Source organism: Pagrus major, chromosome 13 (genome assembly GCF_040436345.1).
Source record: "Pagrus major chromosome 13, Pma_NU_1.0".
Taxonomy (NCBI): Eukaryota; Metazoa; Chordata; class Actinopteri; order Spariformes; family Sparidae; genus Pagrus; species Pagrus major.
This window is the reverse complement of record NC_133227.1, coordinates 2,006,004-2,027,276: the sequence shown is the minus strand read 5'-3', so window position 1 is coordinate 2,027,276 and position 21,273 is coordinate 2,006,004. Positions and strand designations below refer to the sequence as shown.

At 38.6% G+C, this 21,273-nt stretch overlaps 1 protein-coding gene across 1 annotated transcript; it reads right to left on the bottom strand.

Moving 5' to 3' along the window:
- Positions 1–627: 627 nt before the first annotated feature.
- mpp1 (MAGUK p55 scaffold protein 1) lies at positions 628–11,993 on the bottom strand. The gene is made up of 12 exons (XM_073478997.1): positions 11,627–11,993; positions 7,239–7,367; positions 7,071–7,149; positions 5,965–6,050; positions 5,787–5,855; positions 3,066–3,262; positions 2,828–2,931; positions 2,662–2,742; positions 2,400–2,480; positions 2,110–2,312; positions 1,506–1,580; positions 628–1,413 (listed from the first exon to the last, which is right to left on the bottom strand). Exons 1-12 carry the CDS (start codon positions 11,747–11,749, stop codon positions 1,237–1,239), a joined length of 1,404 nt encoding a protein of 467 aa, XP_073335098.1. The 5' UTR covers positions 11,750–11,993; the 3' UTR covers positions 628–1,236.
- Positions 11,994–21,273: the final 9,280 nt, after the last annotated feature.

The window sequence follows — 21,273 nt, the reverse complement described above, 5'->3', positions numbered from 1 at the left end:
AAAGTAAAACCACGCTGTCTTGTTTGTACTTCCATTACTCAAAGTGCCATGTTAAATGTAGCTACTTATTTTGCTTTTATTCATTGAAAATGCATAATAAATATAGCTCATTCTAATTCACAGAAAAAGAAACAATTTTTCATCCGTTATATTTGATCTTTTAGTACCATTCTGACAGTGAGACAGGGAAACTGTGCAAAGCCGTCATGGATAGAAGCTGTGAGCAAATTCATTGTCATGTATTACCTGTAACTACTTCTCCCACACTGTGGATGAGGGGAGAATACAGATACAGCTACTACAGCTCAAACGCGCAAGTCTTCATCTATAATTGATCAAACCGAGGGCCATGACTTCTTCTAAATAAGTTAGGCAGACATGGCCTCGATAGTCTAGGTCTATGAGTGTGGCATATTCTGCAGACAGCAAACTTAAAATAAAGTCTGGGTTGGACAAACAGGATATAAAATAGTATAACCAGCCTTTATACTTCAGTTAAGTCACATGGATTTGTTCTTCTTGACATAGCCACGTGCTGTCCTGTCTTATGTGTGCACTTAGAACTGCCACATTTTTCCTTGAGGGATCTGGAGAACAGGTCTCCACATGAAACAGTCAAAGAAGCAGTTGCAACAGAGTTGGGAAATTTTATTTTTCTGTTTAAAAGTGCCTTTACAGTACCCCATGAGGTATACAGTTTTGATGAGATGAAACGTGAGGTTGTTAATGACTGACTAAAATGTTTGGTGTACAAGACATTATCGTTGTATGGGGTTGCACTCTCTGTATGAACAAACAGTTTCAGAATCTCAATTTCATGGCACAATCTAGCGAGAACAGAAAAAAAAAGAACAATGACCCAGAAATAATGCTTCACATGATAAAATCCTGTCGTTTAAAGGTGAGGATTTCATTCACAGTTGTGGTCCTATTTTGCATTTGCTCACGTTCCAACAATCACAGCACCAAAACTATCCCCTCACCCCTCAAAAGCCTGAAGCACAAACGTCTAAACAACCAAATAAAAACACCCTTGGTGAGGTTCTCAACTTTCTAAAATCAACCATTCTACATATTGCTTATTTTATGGATGAATTTGTGCAAAAAATCTCAGTGACAGTTAACCAAAGGTAAACCCATACACACCTGGGACATCACTAACTGGGTTTGTGTAAGGAGTGATATTGCACTGCTTCTCAACAAACAAAAAGGTATTATACTGGGGCCAGACATCTGTCAGTACACCCATGATACAGGCACCCACTGCGGGGTGGAGGTGGCACGCTCCATGGCCTCCTCCACACCTTTCACGCTTTCATCCACGTCGTTGTTGACCAGAACCACATCAAAGAAGTGTCTATAAGTGGTCGAAATGGTGTCCGACTCTTTCTGGATCATCTGCAGGTTTTCCGTCTAGGAGACAAGACAGAGAGGGTTAGCGGCCGTTGGCTGACGGAATCTGGCGCTTCAAAGTACTGGAGTGTATTCAGATAAAGATTTAGTACCTGAGCAGCTGTGTTGGTGGGAGCGATGAACACCACGAGAGGTGCAAAGTCAGCAGTCCGCAAGACTTTCAAGGTCTGCATAAAAAAAAAATGTAAAAGAAAAGATAAGCAGAATTAGTTAGACTGGGTGGGGGATCTTTGAGCCTAAGCCATTGATAACTCTATGTATGTATCATGATGTGGTTGAATGCATTATTTCTAGCCTACATGTCTCAAGTAAGGTTTTAATGAAGTAAATATTTACACATTCATAATAAGTTCAGCGTCACTTGCATATTGCAAAGAATTGTGGGTAATTAAATCATTGAAGTCTGGTGAAGTCTGCACCTCAAGCAGACTCTGTAAATCTGAAGAAAGTCTGCTTGAGGGTCCGTGTGAACTGGACCAGATGTGGGTTTGGACAGCCCTCAGCACTTGTAGACTTCCTGCCAATGTGCCCGCAAAATAATTTATCATTGGAGGTGTATTTTCCTACTCAATCTCACCATTTAAAATACTTTCAAACGGCTTAAATAGGCATAAACACTAAAGTCCCCCCCTAGGTGATGATAAAATAATAATACAATTTTGTGTTCTGTCTCCAGAACAAGCTGTGAATGCTCACCTGTGGCTCTACATCCAGCACAGCGATTTTGCCTTGCTCGTGGATCTTCTGGATGGTCTCAATTTTGGTACCGAACATATTCCCCTGGAAGCTGCCATACTCCAGCAACTCGTTTCCAGAGATGGACTTGGTCATGGCTTCGTTGGAGATGAAATAATACTCCTGTCCGTTGTCCTCGTCCTTACGCTGGGGTCTGGTGGTGTCTGTGGAGAGAGTTAAAGACTTAAGCTAAACAACAACTGTAACAAATGCGGCTGTTCTCTTTAAAGGACAGCAAAATGTCTACTTACGTGGTGCAGGATAGGAGAATTTATCAGGGTATTTGGTCAGGAGTGCATTTTTGATATGTCTCCTTCCTACACCAGGCGCACCTAAAATGAGCAATGACACTTTCATTAAACATTAACTTTCATGTCTGAGATCTTAAGTTACATAATTAAACTACCTTTTAATTGTTTGGACACTAAAACAAATGGACTTTGGGATATAAGTGGTTCTCTAACTGCATTGGTATGGATGATCAGAAATGTCTTACACTTATAAGAATCTTACCAATAAGCACCAGAGTTTTTCTGTTAAAAGCAGGGAGCTGAACGACCTCTTCGTAAGAAATCACATCCAGCTGGTCAAAAACTGCAACAGAAGGGATTTCGTTTTAGACAAACAGTACAACTGAGAAAACATCGCCCATGAAACGTGACTCCAGTGCTTCACTCACTCGAGCTGTGTTTGGCCAGGTACTTGTCTTTGCACTTCTTCTTCTTCCCAAACGGGCTGCAGGACTGGCTGCCCTCTCTGGCCTTGCTTTTACTCGCCACCCTCCTGAAGGCAAAAGAGATCTAGGTCAAGCTGGGAACATTTGGGCTCAGTTCTGTGGTCCATGCTGATGTGGCACGTCATGTCAAATGTGACATCACAGTGCAGGATTGGTCATCAGATATGACAGAGCTGTTTACCATTCCTGGAGCTCTGGGGAGGGGATCAGTCCGGCGAAGTCAGCAGCACTGCTCTCCACTCTGCCTTGCCACCAGTTGGGATCCTGCTTGTTGATGATCTGAATGATGTCACCGGTTTGAAACTTCAGGCCTGCCTCTTTGCATGGGATGAGGTCATCCTTGGTGGGGTCATAGTCAAACTGTGCCCTCATGTACATCTATAGATTAACAGAACGTGATGTGTTTGCTTTTTGGAGGAAAAAAAGAGCACATAAACATTTGCAGTGTGTATTTGGTGTTTGAACAGTACCAGTGTGATCAATACTCTCCCATGACCTACAGTATGTTAGCTGAGAAAACATTATCTGATATCTGTGTATTTATTTGACTTTGAAACAAATAGACAACAGACATATTCTACAGTTTCTCTAAACTCCTGTTTGTCTCTGTTCAACAATAAATACTCATATTAAGACTTTCTAACACATATGTTTGCTTTCTGCAAATGTTAATTCACCCTTAAACAGAATTTACAAGTTCATGTTATGATCTTGGACAGCTCACTTCATATTGTGAAAATGAACAATTTTCTCCAGGCCTGAGGTTTAATTTATTCAATCATCAATTCACTTCCTGTGGCTAAATTTGAACCTAAATAAAGTTCATCTACAGAACCAACATCTGGAAAATGGTGGCCATTCATGTCCATGGTGTTGACATCCAACCGATGTTAATTGACGTTATACTTCATACTCCAGATTAGAATAATGTGTGTGTGTGTGTGAAGCACCAACTAATGTAATAATTTCCTGAAAATGTAATAAAATTTGCACTTCACTTGATTGAAAACATAATAGTATACCCAATAATGTAATAATTTGACCAATAATGTAATAATTTGACCAATAATGTAATGAAATGTTCAGACTGAAGACACTTTTACTTATAACTTAATACCTTTCAGGTGGGCCTTGATTTTTCAAAACTGTAAAATGTAATGATTTTGACAGATAATAGTGTAATAATGTCAAAATGTATGCTTTTTTCTCGTGGAAATGTAAAGTATACAAGTATACAAAATGTATAATACTGTTAGCGTCATATTAGCCTACTGAAAACACTGAAATTTTAAATTTTAATAACACCAATTTAATGTTTGGAAAAGAAGGTTTTATGTACAATTTAAAGTTTACCGGAGATGGGAAGTGTTATGTTGTTAAACTAAAATCGCATCAGTGGTAAAATGAACCTGCCTACACCGATGCTGATTTGTCATTGTGGAAGGATCGTCCATTAGACCAGAATGGATTTTAAATCAGTCACCATCAGAAGATGACAAATGCTGCAGAAGATGGCCGACGTTACACAAGTGAGTAATGAAGGAAACAGTCGATTCAGTCTCCATGAAATGTTCTTTTCCATCTGATTCAACTGTGATTCTTATTGAATCAAGTGTCTGTTATTGGTCAAGTTATTACATTATAGAGCCCTACTCATATATCGTTATTATTGGCCTATCGGAGATATATCAGTATTGTTGTATATGCTGTCTTATATGTACTGGTAATGCAAACTTTGTTGTTATGATGATGTTATAGTGCAGAAAAAGATGCTCGAGGTAATTTATGATTAGAACATTTCAAGTGAAGGTTATTGTTTCAGTGCACTGGAAAATAAAGTTTGTTGTTAAACTACAAAATATCCTGTGTGTTTGATAAATACATTTAACGGGTCATTGAAAAAAATGTGTGTGTATCAGCTGGCATATTCATATTGGAATTTTTTTTTAACTCCCTGATTTTCGCATCGGCCTCAAAAATTATTTTAATTATTAATAATATTAAGTACAAATTTCAATACATTTTTTAAGGAAATTATAACATTATTGGGTGCTACATAACTCTTTTATTGTTGGAATGATCAGTTTATATACAAATCTTAACTAAGCTGTCAAATGTCACAACCGGAACACATGTAAATTCCCCTCAGGATAAATTATCACGATTGTTAGTAGAGTTCATGAACACTTGTGGTTTCCCCAAGTCATTCCAGTGGTAGTTGTACATGAGTACACTGGAGTGGTCTGGGTAACCAAAAATTATGTTCATTGAGCGAAAGATTAAAGAATGAAAGGCATATCAACTAAGCCTACATATTAATGGACTACAAGCTTTGAAGTAGACTGCCATCACTGACCACAGCAAAAACAGAACATAATGCAGTAATAAAATGTATTAAGATAAATGGTTGTCAAATTAAAGCTCTTTTAAATTCATATATGTTGTTAAATCAATAACAGCAGCCATTTTTACACCTCAGGAGGCACATGAATGACTGCTGGAGGTGATGTGTTGTGGCCAGTCGATAGCAGAGTGAAACACACTACTGAAGTGTTTCAAGTCAAACTAGCCAAAACTAAAGCGAGCGATGTGCTTTAGATTTTAACCAATTTTATAGTCACCTGGGTGGTTCATTGACTAACAGAGGATTCACCTAATAAAGAACAAAATAAATTGAAAAATAATGTGGAAAAGGAAAAAAAACGGAAAGAAATGCAATCAAACCAGTCTTTGTAGATCATACCACTACAAGTTACCATTGGATCTGAATGGAAAACGAATCTTCTCGGTTTACTCATGCAAATTTAAAGACGTTTGGAAAACACAAATACAAAACACAAAATGCACACAGAACAGGCGTCACAAGACCAAAGGCAGGTGTATATTCTGCTGCTCATGTTACCTTGCAGGCTTGGGATCGACTCTGTGGGTTGGGAATGATCTTCATTGTGACTACTCCATTGGTTTCTTTCTGTAGGTAAAGATGACACAGTTTTACACTTTAGCTTTATAAACGTAATAATTATGTCAAGAGACTCATTGACTTTAGTGCCAGTCTAAGACAGAAGGCATCAGCTTACCAGGATCTTTTGCAGCTGATCTACAGATTGGTTTGTCACACTTTTCCCGTTGATTTCTGCTATTTCATCCCCTTCATGTAAGGACCCTGAAGAGAAAAAGAAGTCGGGAGAAGTGTTGTAACACCAAATATTTCACACCTCAACAGGCTCAACCATCTTTACAATAAACGATCTTGACACATCTTAACAACTGAACAGTCTTTCTTTCCCTCTTATGTCCAACTCCCACACTTTCTCCTGCTTAGTGAGAAATTCAGTGGGTTTTACGGTGCTCATTGGTGAGCCTGGAATGATATTTTGCTTTAATAAGCTGCCTTTATTTTTTTGCGCTCGTACTTCGGATTTGAGTTTGTTTTGTGCTTGCTCAAAAGACTCGTGCTTCATCTCATAGTGGCGCTTTTAATAATCGCCACAGTCTAAGAACACATGAGATATACTGGTTTTGAACTGCCTGTGGGAAGAACGAGCATGGAAGAGTCTGTCCATTCTTGATTAAAAGCTCTGTTTTTGTTGCCTCTCGTGTGACTGGTCTGTGAGCTTCCTGGAATAGCTGCGCAGGTTCTAATGGTTGGTTGGGTTGGTTAGGTTTAGGCAGGAGGTGCGGGAATGGTAAGCGTTAGGGCAAGAACACCAGGGTAAACCATTCAGAGGCAGAGTAAGGTGGGTTATGCATTCACTATCTTGGAGGAAAAAAACACACAGTGCACACAGATGCTACAAACTCTTGCATGTGCAGTGAAAGAGCTTGAAAAATGATCCAGATATGATTCGAGCGATTTGACAACACGAGGAGGGGATTTGATTTTTTCTTTTTACTACATGTGATTTCTTTCTCTGAAGATGAGTTGCCGTCAGTTATTTATCCATGACTAACATAACATTTTGAGGAAATCTTCATGAAAAGGATGTGCTGCTACTCAACTTCGTAATTGCCGATTTGACCAATAGAAACACAGTGCAGGTGGAGAAAGTGTGCGAAGCAAGCGACACAACGCTAAGCCTGTTCCCTGTTTTGCCCGTTTATTCCAGTTAGGCTAAAACACTGTGACACAGACACACGCACACTAGGTCAGAACTAACACCCGGATCAATGTGTGATTAATTACCTTGTCTATGGATCATGCCCCCGTGCAATATTCTGGCCACGGTACACCTTTGTTTGTCGTTGAGCTTCAGAGTGACCCCCTGCAGACAAAGAACACAGTCAATGAGGAAGAACCTACAACACAAATGTGAAAACATCAAGTGTGTGTGTGTAGAAGCAGATGGTATACCATTGGCTCGGAGGGATTCTTTTCAAACTCTACTTCTTTCATCTTGGTCAGCTCTGTGCCGTTGATGTGTCCAGCACTCCCGTTGGTGTATACTTCAGCTCCCTTATTCTCATAGGTTTGCATTGCCGCCTGTGAAAAAAGAAAATATGCTACAGTTATGTTTTATTTCAGAAAAAAATGCTCAAAATGACGTTAAAACCTTCATTTATGAATGTAATTAAACTCATTGTTCAAAAGATTAAGAGTCAGATCATTTGGACTAATGAGATCATTATGACACTGGTATCTTCAATATCGGCAGTGAAAGCCTTCTGCCAACAGCTACGTTTCATTTGTAGTTTCAACATATGTTCAAGGTTGAAAATTAACCCAGTGTTATAACACCTCATTAACCACGTCCAGTGATATGCTCCGCCAGGTTCATGTGGTCATGGATACCACCAGTCTCATCAGGTGATCACGTCAAAGAAAAGCATTAGATGAAAGGAAGATGATTCTTGTAGGCAATCTTACAAAGTGTAGTGTTTGAATGATTTTTTTAAGTTTGCTACAGACATCAAAGAAGAGCACAACGGCTGGCTTTGTGGATTCATACTGTGCTTTCACACTTGAATGAACACAAAAGCAGGAAATCCCCATTCTCAGAAGATTTCCATGCCACTTCCAAAGATGGTCTATAGTTCAGATCGCCGTCAGAAAAAAAGATCTGTGTATTTTTTAAAGCTGTGTGAGAAAGAGCTCCTCTGATGAATAAAGACAATGCTATCATTAAATCCAAGAGGTACAAGATAAACTTCCTTATAATGTTCCCTCGAGAGGGTATTGGCATTCTGTGGATGTCACTCATGTATCATTGAATGCACAATATGAAAAAGTACATAAAATGGCCACTAAACTGTCATCAGATATGATGAGCCGCATCAGCAAAAAACGTTCTGTGTGAAAATGACTCATCAGCACTGCTTCAGCAAAAAAATACATTATCTATCTTCCAGCATCAGCACTACAATAAACCAATAAATATTACTATCGCCTTCCTCCTCCTCCTGCTGGCCTTTGACCTCAGCCCTGACATACTGTGCAGAAAAGCAGTTGTATATTCTTAGTTGACTTAAGTGCCTCCTCAGGAAAACTTAATAATTATTTAGATAATAAATAACATAAGAATACAATGTTCCTGTTGTTTCCTGTTCCTGAGAGTCACCCAGTTGTTTTACTGTGCAACATGATTCATGCTGTTAGACAGTATGTCACGGCTGGACAGTACCGGGGGGACTGTTTGGAGTCCCATGCTGAAACGATGAAATTACATCCTCTGAGGAGATGAATCGGAACAGCAATTTTGCTGCAGATAAGAACCAACACATAATAATGTTTACCCTGAAACACCACACACTGATTTCTATCTCTGAAATCCAAAGGTGTCTTATTAATATTTCTATTCCTAGAGCAAAACATGTCCTTCTGGAGCTGCTCCAAAACAAGACAGCGATTTAATTTTGTCAAACCACATGACTAGTGTAAATAAACTAGATGAAATTCCACCAGCTGGAGGATCATATAATGACATTTATTAAAAAAAAACAACAAATGGCTCCATACAGCTTGTCCATTGTAATACAAGTCTCTGGAAGCTCCAAGAGCCCAAATTGATTTGAGAAGACCTTATTTACACCCTTTTTAAAGCTGCATCTTCACTGTAGCTGCTAACCTAAACCCATCTTAAGTGGGTGCAGAAGCTTGAAAAACATATTTTCAGACCAATTTGGGATCCTGGAGTTTAGGATTACGCAGGACAAACTGAAAAGAGCCATTTCATGTTTGGGGGTTTTAAATCAAGTCCCCATCCACTTCAGTTGTTTAGGAGAATGCTGCGATGCTGTTTTGCTGTGAAGCTCCAGAAATGTTTTGTGAACTACGAAATTTACCCAACTTTCCATCAGCATGTGGGTGAGTAGATAATGACCTTATGAACTTATCCTTTAACTATCAGAGCTATATTCACACACATTTGGCAGCTTTTCTCAAGGCACAGAGCAGGAGACTTGTATTTCCTCTCAGCAGAGTGCCGACCCTCAGGACTGAGCAGGCAGGAAAAGGTTCGATCTAAAGGTCGAGCGTTATCACTGTGATAACATGCTTCTAAAGGACTGAAGATATCTGAAGAATACCGACAGATTTCTCACATACAGCAGGAAACAGAGGAAGTATGTTTGAATGTTTGATTTGATTATCACTAAAAGGCATTTTTCATTAAGTGTCTCTCATCATCGTCAGCTCTTATCACTGTGGAGAGATAAACACGCGGTTTGCATTAATGCGTTTCAATCACTGTGAACGGTCACGAAGCCCTGTCGCAAACTTGAATGCCAGTTGTGGGTGTGGAGAAGCAATAGGATAAACAAAGAGCCAAAGGGTGGGAGGCAGAATGCATTCAGGAAAAAGCAGAGCACTTCCTGTTCTGGACATTCGCTCATCTCAACTAAAGAAGACGTTTGGTTGTGTTTGAAACAGATCAAATGGAGTGTGATAAGTGCATCTCCGGATAAGACAACACAAATCTAATAGTATCATGACCTAATATGAGTGATTACATTATCATTTCTCATCTGCTCTTTCTCTTCGGATGATTTGCCTTTCAATCAAGAGACATTCATTATTAACAGTTTCCCCCAGTAGGATTCAGGGCGGATCTCCTGCCAAACAGGCAAAGAGATATTGATCTTGTGAAGGAACACAGTAGGACATCAATACTTGACCTAGATGAAACTAAAAGAAACACACAGTGTGGGTAATGAGCCAGACACACTCAAAATCTTTAACAACTACTCTGAACACAAACTGGAGGAATTTTGATAGATTATACGCGCTGTTGAAACGTGACATTCAGTCAGCCGTGTCATGCGAGGTCTCTTCTGGCTCACCTGAACTTGTCGGGGTCTTTGAATTTGGACTTTCATTTCTAGTTTGAGTGACTTCAATTTAGTCCTTTATTCAGTAATTTTACATTACATATCAGCGTTTTACACTTATCTGTTTCCTGACAGAAGAGCCCGTAGTGGCAGTGCGTAGTGAAAGTGTGGCTAACATAACCAGTAAAGTAGCTGTGTCCTTGAGTTGAAATGCATGACTGACCGTCTATGTAGGGCTGGTGCACAGTTAAGTCTGAAGTATGTGGGGGAGTCTCGAGAGCAGCTGGAAAATGTACAGAGCTGAACAAGCCTGCTCACTTCAGTCAATATCGACTCAATATAAAGAATCCATAAGACACAGTAAATCAGCCAGATGCGGTGTTAAATATACACTCATATTGCACCATATGACCAACATTACTCACCGCAGTCTGCACTGTGGGAGAATGAATCACGTGACCTCACTTAAAGGCACTGATTTCACATATCAGCACTGAGCAGGACAACGCATTGGCAAGATTGTTGCTCAGGGCTATTGAACTGCAGACTGCTGATGTCAGGAAAGGAGTTTCCTCCCTTCACCATTTCCCCCAGTAGCTCACTGCTGACTTTTCGATTTTCAGAGAACAAGTTTAGCACAGAGAGTTCCCTCGGTGTTACCGGCTGCCAAACTCCAAGCTGAGGCCTGGGGGGGGGGGTCGTTGCAACTGTTGTGACTACTTTGCTGCTGGCGGGTTTAAAGGCGAAGTCAGAGGTTTCGTAACATAATCTGGTGTTGATGTGAAGTTTATACCTAAAAGAACAGCTTGGTACAGTGTGTTGAGGTAAACAACCCGGCTGGCCTCAGCTTACTGTTGACACTAATTCCTCAGCAGCAGTAATAGCTGAAGGCTATATTACACTGGAGGAACTGTGACTTTTTTCCCCACCTATCTGACCTGCAGATTGTACTTTAAGATCACTTCACTGCTACATGTTAAGATGGCTAATAAGGGATTGATCCTATACCATTAGTGAGGCTCTATACTACTCACTAACAGGCCCCATGATCTCAGCTGTAAGTGTAGAAACTCTGACGTGTGATAAATCCTCGTTTCCCCAATTTGTCAATGATTCCATATGCAGTTTTGAGGGAAAAGCAGAAGTGAAATTGCAAATGCAAAGTCTGCTGGGTCCCAGCTGAGGCTGAGTGAGCATTACTGAGCAATGCAGTGGTTTCTAACACAGACCAGCTGACAGCCCTACACGCATAGTTCTTTGTTTAATGGATCCACACATTCAGCTGCTGCAAGTTGAATCATGTAAACACATCTAGGTCTATTCTTAGAGGTCTTGTCGAGGGACAAACCACAGTCATGTGCCCCATCTCTGCTTCCCGGAAGCAAACATGTAGTCCACCACCACCAAAATCTAGGGGGCAAAAAAAAAAAAAGAAAGAGGTAAAAAAAAAAAACAACACAAAAAACGACACCTTACCTTGTCAGACTTTGGTTTGTTTTGGAGGAGCTGCTCCAGGTACAGATCGGAGAGGGCTGTCCGGACGCTGTTCACAGACTCCAGTATGACGGCAGGTTCGTTTTTATTGGATTTTAACGTCATCTTTCCCTGGTAGCTAGAAAAAAAAAAAACCCTGTGAACCCGATGTGCCCCCGCTCAAGGTCCGCAAGAGGAGCGTCCACAGAGACGAAACAGCTGATAAGGAGGCCTGACGGTGTGATAAAACTCTCCGTAAGATAAAAGTCCAAGGTTTTGATCAGCAGCAGGTGAGCTTCATGAGATATCTGCGGCGGGGACACCGCTGACAAAGCAAGTAAACATGTAACTGACTGCTGCTCAGAGGGGCAGGCTCGTGCTGCCTTCACGTGCCCCCTGCGGGCTCCGAAATCCCAGCACTCCGGTTGTTTATGTGAGCACGCATTGAAGTGTGACTGCACAGACATTAAAAGCGCTGTGTAACGGTGGTGTGAAAGGGGTGTTAAGGTATGTGTCTCGTTACGTTCAGGCTACATATGTAGGCTAGGCTAACGTTAGCTACAGCCTAGCTCAAGTCTACTGTTGTGTTTACAGGCTACTTTAGCCTAGCATGTGATTTTATGTTCATCTTAATATGTATCCATCAATAACGTAATTAAGATTGTTGTCTTGCTATATAATAGTGTTTCATTAGCCTTTACTGTCTTATTTGACCTTTTCACGTTGTTATATTGTATATCTGTAGCATAATCTCCTTTTCTCCTTTGATTCCACAATCTGCTCAAAGTTACTAAACTTTCCGCATATCTCATTTTCACGATACCTAATTATAGATACGAACCTCCGTACAAAGATACATCAACTCTGCCATGAATTAAAAGCGATACCATGTTAGCTATATTAGCTCTTAACTTCCAAACAAGACGTTTGTTCTAACTCAATATAAACATTAGTATTTTCCGACAGTACCTGAATGCAGCGTTACCGCAGCGCGCTCAGCAGGGCTGCGCTAACAAGGAAGCAAAATAACGGAGTCCTGCTGACGCTGCCTCCAGCGGATCACTTGGAAAGATGTCCAGAACAGAACAACGAGCCGAGCTGCACATTGTCTGAATTTAAACACAGTAACACGACAGTTGTCTACAGGGGATCACATCATACACTAACTGGCTTGCCGACACACACCCTCCAGCCAAATGGCCACAGGGTTGCAACATGCACGGGTGTGTTTTCATAAGATGAATGAAGTGCAGCAGTGCACAGAGGGTGTCATACAGGATACCTGAGGGTTCATACAGGGGGCAACCTTTCTGGAACTAACAATGGTCTTTCTCACATAAATACAAATACATATAATATTAATATTAGCCCAGGGGCCCATAACTAAGTAGGCTTCTTTTATTCAAGAAGGCCTACTGTACTTATGTACAAATGTGAAGTACCTGTAATTACCTGAGTCTTTTCTTCTCATGCTCCTTCTTACTTCCACTCCACTGCATCTCATCTTTTGCACAAGTCATATAAAGAAATTATAAAATATGATGTGTATAGAAGTACAACTGGAATGTTGTTGATTGAAAAGTTGAATAACTAATTAATCCGTTGACAGAAAAGATGTTGTCATTTAATTCAATACCTGATTGAATCATTTATGACGTAAAAAAATGTCATTATTCAAGCTTCACAACTGATTTCCTTTAAACTATTTTCATAATGTATGTTTAACAATGATGGAATGTAACTAAGTATATTTACTCAGGTAGCCTACTGTACTTAAAGGTGCAATATGTAACAGTTGACCACCTGTCAAATTCAAAATGAATAGGATGCAATAAATTGCTGGAGTAACCGCTAACTGCTGTTAACTGTAGTTACCGTTAGGTTGTTAGCTTAGTCAGCTGTGCAGCTAGCAGTCTGGACTAGGTGTTCAGAGAACCGGGGGGAGTGTTGGTATTTACAACGCTCGCGGCTTTGGATTGGACAGGTCAGGGCTATCTGGTTAGCATGATAACTTCAGTAGATATCTCTGCAAAACAGTACATAGACATCATAACTCGTCACATTCTGTTGATGATTTAAGTTGATTTTTTTTGTTTTAAGCTAAAATTCTAACATATTGCACCTGTACAGTTTTAAGGTATGTGTACTTTACTTGAGTATTCCCATTTTCGGACACTTTCTACTACTTCCTACTACAAATATGGTACTACTACTACATTTATTTCGTAACTTTAGTAACTAGTTCTTTGTAATCGTAACCTTGTTTAGAAAAGTACTATATAAGTAAAGTTTATTATGTCAGTATTATAATTTGCAGATTGCATGCAGCATCCCAGCGATAGCAGTGTATCGGATTTTTAAAAAAAAAATCAGAAAAATGCTGAATATCAAAACTGATAATTGTCCAGGCAGGCAGGCTAATTGGTTGACCCATGGTATACTGTACAGTACATGCATACATGTAACTATATGTAGAATTGACCTTTTCTTGTACTTTTGATGCTAAAGTACACTTTTATTTTTATTCAAGTGCCATTGGTTTGGGTGACTTCCCCTTTTACCAAAGTAATAATTTATCACGATATCTTCACTTTTTACTCAAGTATGAGTTTTGGGTGCTTTTTACAACACTGATGTTGACTAATTTTGGATGGACAAAAAAAACATTGTGAAGGTGCCACTTTGGGTTCTGTGTAATTGTGACGCTATTTCTCACTTTTTTCAGAGTGTCAACAAACCAAACTATCAGTCAATAAATTGATAACATGAATTACATTGCACAGTAATAATACACAGCATACAGTAGAAATACACAGTAGAAACATACAGCACACAGTAGAAATAGACAGTAGAAACATACAGCACACAGTAGAAATAGACAGTAGAAAAACACCGCACACAGTATACACAGTAGAAAAACACAGCACACAGTCGAAATACACATCACACAGTAGAAATACATATCACACAGTAGAAATACACAGCACACAGTAGAAATACACAGTCGAAATACACATTACACAGGAGCAATACACAGTGGAAATACACATCACACAGTAGAAATACACAGTAGACATACATAGCACACAGTAGAAATACACATCACACAGTAGAAATACACAGTCGGATACACATCACACAGTAGAAATACACATCACACAGTAGAAATACACAGTAGAAAAACACAGCACACAGTAGAAATACACAGTAGACATACATAGCACACAGTAGAAATGCACAGCACACAGTAGAAATACACAACAGAAATACACAGCAGAAATACACCGTAGAAATACATAGTAGAAATGCACAGTAGAAATACACAGCATACAGTAGAAATACACAGTAGAAATACACATCACACAGTAGAAATACACAGTCAAAATACACGTCACACAGTAGAAATACACAGTCGAAATACACGTCACACAGTAGAAATACACAGTCGAAATACACGTCACACAGTAGAAATACACAGTCGAAATACACATCACACAGTAGAAATACACAGTCGAAATACACGTCACACAGTAGAAATACACAGTCGAAATACACGTCACACAGTAGAAATACACAGTGGAAATACACATCACACAGTAGAAATACACAGTCGAAATACACGTCACACAGTAGAAATACACAGTCGAAATACACATCACACAGTAGAAATACACAGTGGAAATACACATCACACAGTAGAAATACACAATCGAAATACACATCACACAGTAGAAATACACAGTCGAAATACACGTCACACAGTAGAAATACACAGTGGAAATACACATCACACAGTAGAAATACACAGTCGAAATACACGTCACACAGTAGAAATACACAGTCGAAATACACATCACACAGTAGAAATACACAGTCGAAATACACATCACACAGTAGAAATACACAATCGAAATACACATCAGACAGTAGAAATAAACAGTAGAAAAAGACAGCACACAGTAGAAATACACAGTAGAAATACACAGCACACAGTAGAAATACACATCACACAGTAGAAATACACAGTGGAAATACACATCACACAGTAGAAATACACATCACACAGTAGAAATGCACAGTCGAAATACACGTCACACAGTAGAAATACACAGTCGAAATACACATCACACAGTAGAAATACACAGTAGAAAAACACAGCACACAGTAGAAATACACAGTCGAAATACACAGCATACAGTAGAAATACACATCACACGGTAGAAATACACAGTGGAAATACACATCACACAGTAGAAATACACAGTGGAAATACACATCACACAGTAGAAATACACAGTCGAAATACACATCACACAGTAGAAATACACAGTGGAAATACACGTCACACAGTAGAAATACACAGTGGAAATACACATCACACAGTAGAAATACACAGTCGAAATACACATCACACAGTAGAAATACACAGTGGAAATACACATCAGACAGTAGAAATACACAGTCGAAATACACATCAGACAGTAGAAATACACAGTAGAAAAACACAGCACACAGTAGAAATACACAGCACACAGTCGAAATACACATCACACAGTAGAAATACACAGTTGAAATACACATCACACAGTAGAAATACACAGTAGAAATACACGTCACACAGTAGAAATACACAGTGGAAATACACATCACACAGTAGAAATACACATCACACAGTAGAAATACACAGTCGAAATACACATCAGACAGTAGAAATACACAGTAGAAATACACAGCACACAGTCGAAATACACATCACACAGTAGAAATACACAGTTGAAATACACATCACACAGTCGAAATACACATCACACAGTAGAAATACACAGTAGAAATACACGTCACACAGTAGAAATACACAGTGGAAATACACATCACACAGTAGAAATACACAGTTGAAATACACATCAGACAGTAGAAATACACAGTCGAAATACACATCACACAGTAGAAATACACAGTAGAAAAACACAGCACACAGTAGAAATACACAGTAGAAATACACAGCACACAGTAGAAATACACAGTGGAAATACACATCACACAGTAGAAATACACATCACACGGTAGAAATACACAGTGGAAATGCACAGTAGAAATGCACAGCACACGGTAGAAATACACAACAGAAATACACAGTAGAAATGCACGGTAGAAATACACAGCACACAGTAGAAATACACAGAAACACACAGCACACTGTAGAAATGAACACCAGAAATACACAGTAAACAGTAGAAATACACAATCGAAATACACATCAGACAGTAGAAATAAACAGTAGAAAAAGACAGCACACAGTAGAAATACACAGTAGAAATACACAGCACACAGTAGAAATACACATCACACAGTAGAAATACACAGTGGAAATACACATCACACAGTAGAAATACACATCACACAGTAGAAATGCACAGTCGAAATACACGTCACACAGTAGAAATACACAGTCGAAATACACATCACACAGTAGAAATACACAGTAGAAAAACACAGCACACAGTAGAAATACACAGTCGAAATACACAGCATACAGTAGAAATACACATCACACGGTAGAAATACACAGTGGAAATACACATCACACAGTAGAAATACACAGTGGAAATACACATCACACAGTAGAAATACACAGTCGAAATACACATCACACAGTAGAAATACACAGTGGAAATACACGTCACACAGTAGAAATACACAGTGGAAATACACATCACACAGTAGAAATACACAGTCGAAATACACATCACACAGTAGAAATACACAGTGGAAATACACATCAGACAGTAGAAATACACAGTCGAAATACACATCAGACAGTAGAAATACACAGTCGAAATACACATCACACAGTAGAAATACACAGTAGAAAACACAGCACACAGTAGAAATACACAGTAGAAATACACAGCACACAGTAGAAATACACAGTGGAAATACACATCACACAGTAGAAATACACATCACACGGTAGAAATACACAGTGGAAATGCACAGTAGAAATGCACAGCACACGGTAGAAATACACAACAGAAATACACAGTAGAAAAACACAGTAGAAATACACAGTAGAAATGCACGGTAGAAATACACAGCACACAGTAGAAATACACAGAAACACACAGCACACTGTAGAAATGAACACCAGAAATACACAGTAAACAGTAGAAATACACAGTTGAAATAGAAAGAACACAGTAGAAATACACAGTAGACATACACAGTAGAAATGCACAGTCGAAATACACGTCACACAGTAGAAATACACAGTGGAAATACCCATCACACAGTAGAAATACACAGTGGAAATACACATCACACAGTAGAAATACACAGTGGAAATACACATCACACAGTAGAAATACACAGTCGAAATACACATCACACAGTAGAAATACACAGTGGAAATACACATCACACAGTAGAAATACACAGTCGAAATACACATCAGACAGTAGAAATACACAGTAGAAAAACACAGCACACAGTAGAAATACACAGTAGAAATACACAGCACACAGTCGAAATACACATCACACAGTAGAAATACACAGTTGAAATACACATCACACAGTCGAAATACACATCACACAGTAGAAATACACAGTAGAAATACACGTCACACAGTAGAAATACACAGTGGAAATACACATCACACAGTAGAAATACACATCACACAGTAGAAATACACAGTCAAAATACACATCAGACAGTAGAAATACACAGTCAAAATACACATCACACAGTAGAAATACACAGTAGAAAAACACAGCACACAGTAGAAATACACAGTAGAAATACACAGCACACAGTAGAAATACACAGTGGAAATACACATCACACAGTAGAAATACACATCACACAGTAGAAATACACAGTGGAAATGCACAGTAGAAATGCACAGCACACGGTAGAAATACACAACAGAAATACACAGTAGAAAAACACAGTAGAAATACACAGTAGAAATGCACAGTAGAAATACACAGCACACAGTAGAAATACACAGAAACACACAGCACACTGTAGAAATGAACAGCAGAAATACACAGTAAACAGTAGAAATACACAGTTGAAATAGAAAGAACACAGTAGAAATACACAGTAGACATACACAGTAGAAATGCACAGTAGAAATACACAGCACACAGTAGAAATAGACAGTATAAACACACAGTACATAGCAGAAAAAGACAGTAGAAATGAACAGCAGAACTACACAGTAAACAGTAGAAATACACAATCGAAATACACAGTAGAAATGCACAGTAGAAATACACAGTAGAAATACCAGCACACGGTAGAAATACACAGAAATACACATCACACAGTAGAAATACACATCACACAGTAGAAATACACAGTCAAAATACACATCAGACAGTAGAAATACACAGTCAAAATACACATCACACAGTAGAAATACACAGTAGAAAAACACAGCACACAGTAGAAATACACAGTAGAAATACACAGCACACAGTAGAAATACACAGTGGAAATACACATCACACAGTAGAAATACACATCACACAGTAGAAATACACAGTGGAAATGCACAGTAGAAATGCACAGCACACGGTAGAAATACACAACAGAAATACACAGTAGAAAAACACAGTAGAAATACACAGTAGAAATGCACAGTAGAAATACACAGCACACAGTAGAAATACACAGAAACACACAGCACACTGTAGAAATGAACAGCAGAAATACACAGTAAACAGTAGAAATACACAGTTGAAATAGAAAGAACACAGTAGAAATACACAGTAGACATACACAGTAGAAATGCACAGTAGAAATACACAGCACACAGTAGAAATAGACAGTATAAACACACAGTACATAGCAGAAAAAGACAGTAGAAATGAACAGCAGAACTACACAGTAAACAGTAGAAATACACAGTAGAAAAACACAATAGAAATACACAGTAGAAATGCACAGTAGAAATACACAGTAGAAATACCAGCACACGGTAGAAATACACAGAAACACACAACACACAGTAGAAATGAACAGCAGAACTACACAGTAAACAGTAGAAATACACAGTAGACATACACAACAGAAAAACAAAGTAGAAAAACACAATAGAAATAGACAGTATACATACACAGTATAAAAACACAGAACACAGTATAAATACACATTGCACAGTAATAATACACAACATACAGTAGAAATACACAGCACATAGTAGAAATACACAGCACACAGTAGAAATAGACAGTATAAACACACAGCACATAGTAGAAAAACACAGTAGAAATACACAATAGAAATGAACAGCAGAAATACAAAGAACACAGTAGAAATACAAAGAACACAGTAGAAATACACAGTAGAATTGCACAGTAGAAATACACAGTAGAAATGCACAGCGCACAGTAGAAATACACAACAGAAATACACAGTAGAATTGCAGGGTAGAAATACACAGTAGAAATACACAGCACACAGTACAAATACACAGTAGAAACACACAGCACACAGTAGAAATAGACAGTAGGAACACACAGCACACAGTAGAAATACACGGTAGAAATACACATCATACAGTAGAAATACACAGTTAAAATACACATCACACAGTAGAAATACACAGTCAAAATACACAGTACACAGCAAAAATACACAGCAGAAATACAGAGCACACAGTAAAAATACACATCACACAGTAGAAATCGACAGTAGAAACACACAGCAGAAATACACAGTAGAAACACACAGCACACAGTAGAAATATACAGTAGAAATACACAGCACACAGTAGAAATACACAGTAGAAATACACAGCAGAAATACACAGCACACAGTAGAAATACACAGCAGAAATACACAGAAGAAAAATACAGAACACAGTATTAAAATAAAAACAAATGAATCCTTCATGAAAATAATATTTAGTTGTAGTCCTATACAAAAAAGTTTAAAATGTGCTCCACCTCAACCAGCTACATCAGTGAAATCCTGCCATTACATTAACACGAATAACGAATAGCAATCTAATGATATAATATATAATATGACTTACTTTCAATACTTTTATTACATTTCCATACCGATTTTACTTGTAACAGAGTATGTTTACAGTGTATCATTACTTCTAAAATAATGGATGAATACTTCCTCCAACACTGCCCAGCCTATTCCCATGAACAGCATATATACTAATGTGTGCAGATGCAACAATAAAAGGCATGTATGCACTTTACTTTGACAACAAGCCCTCAAGAGTGTTAGTACAGTAGAGCATCTGTTTATCTTCTCTAATGGTCCCAGTCCAGTTTGCTGTAGCTTATACATCAGATTAAAAATGCATTTACACAACCAGCACTTTAGTCTCCTGAAACACCACAAAAGCCTAATCATCCATTATCATACACATGATTTATGTCTGGTACATGCAAAAAGGCATTCTTTACTTTGACTCTATGTACAAATGTATCTGTATAACCTTTTTTTTATGACAGCTGCATAACAAAATCAGAAAGCTGACTCAGAGTGTTGAAAATAATGGCTGAGGGACGTCACTTCCTTGATGAAAACATTTAATCTGCTTGGATGCTCTATTATGTTCTATGTGTGATGAATGTTCTTGTATTGAAACTTATTTATTCATTTATTCTAACAGCTGCAGG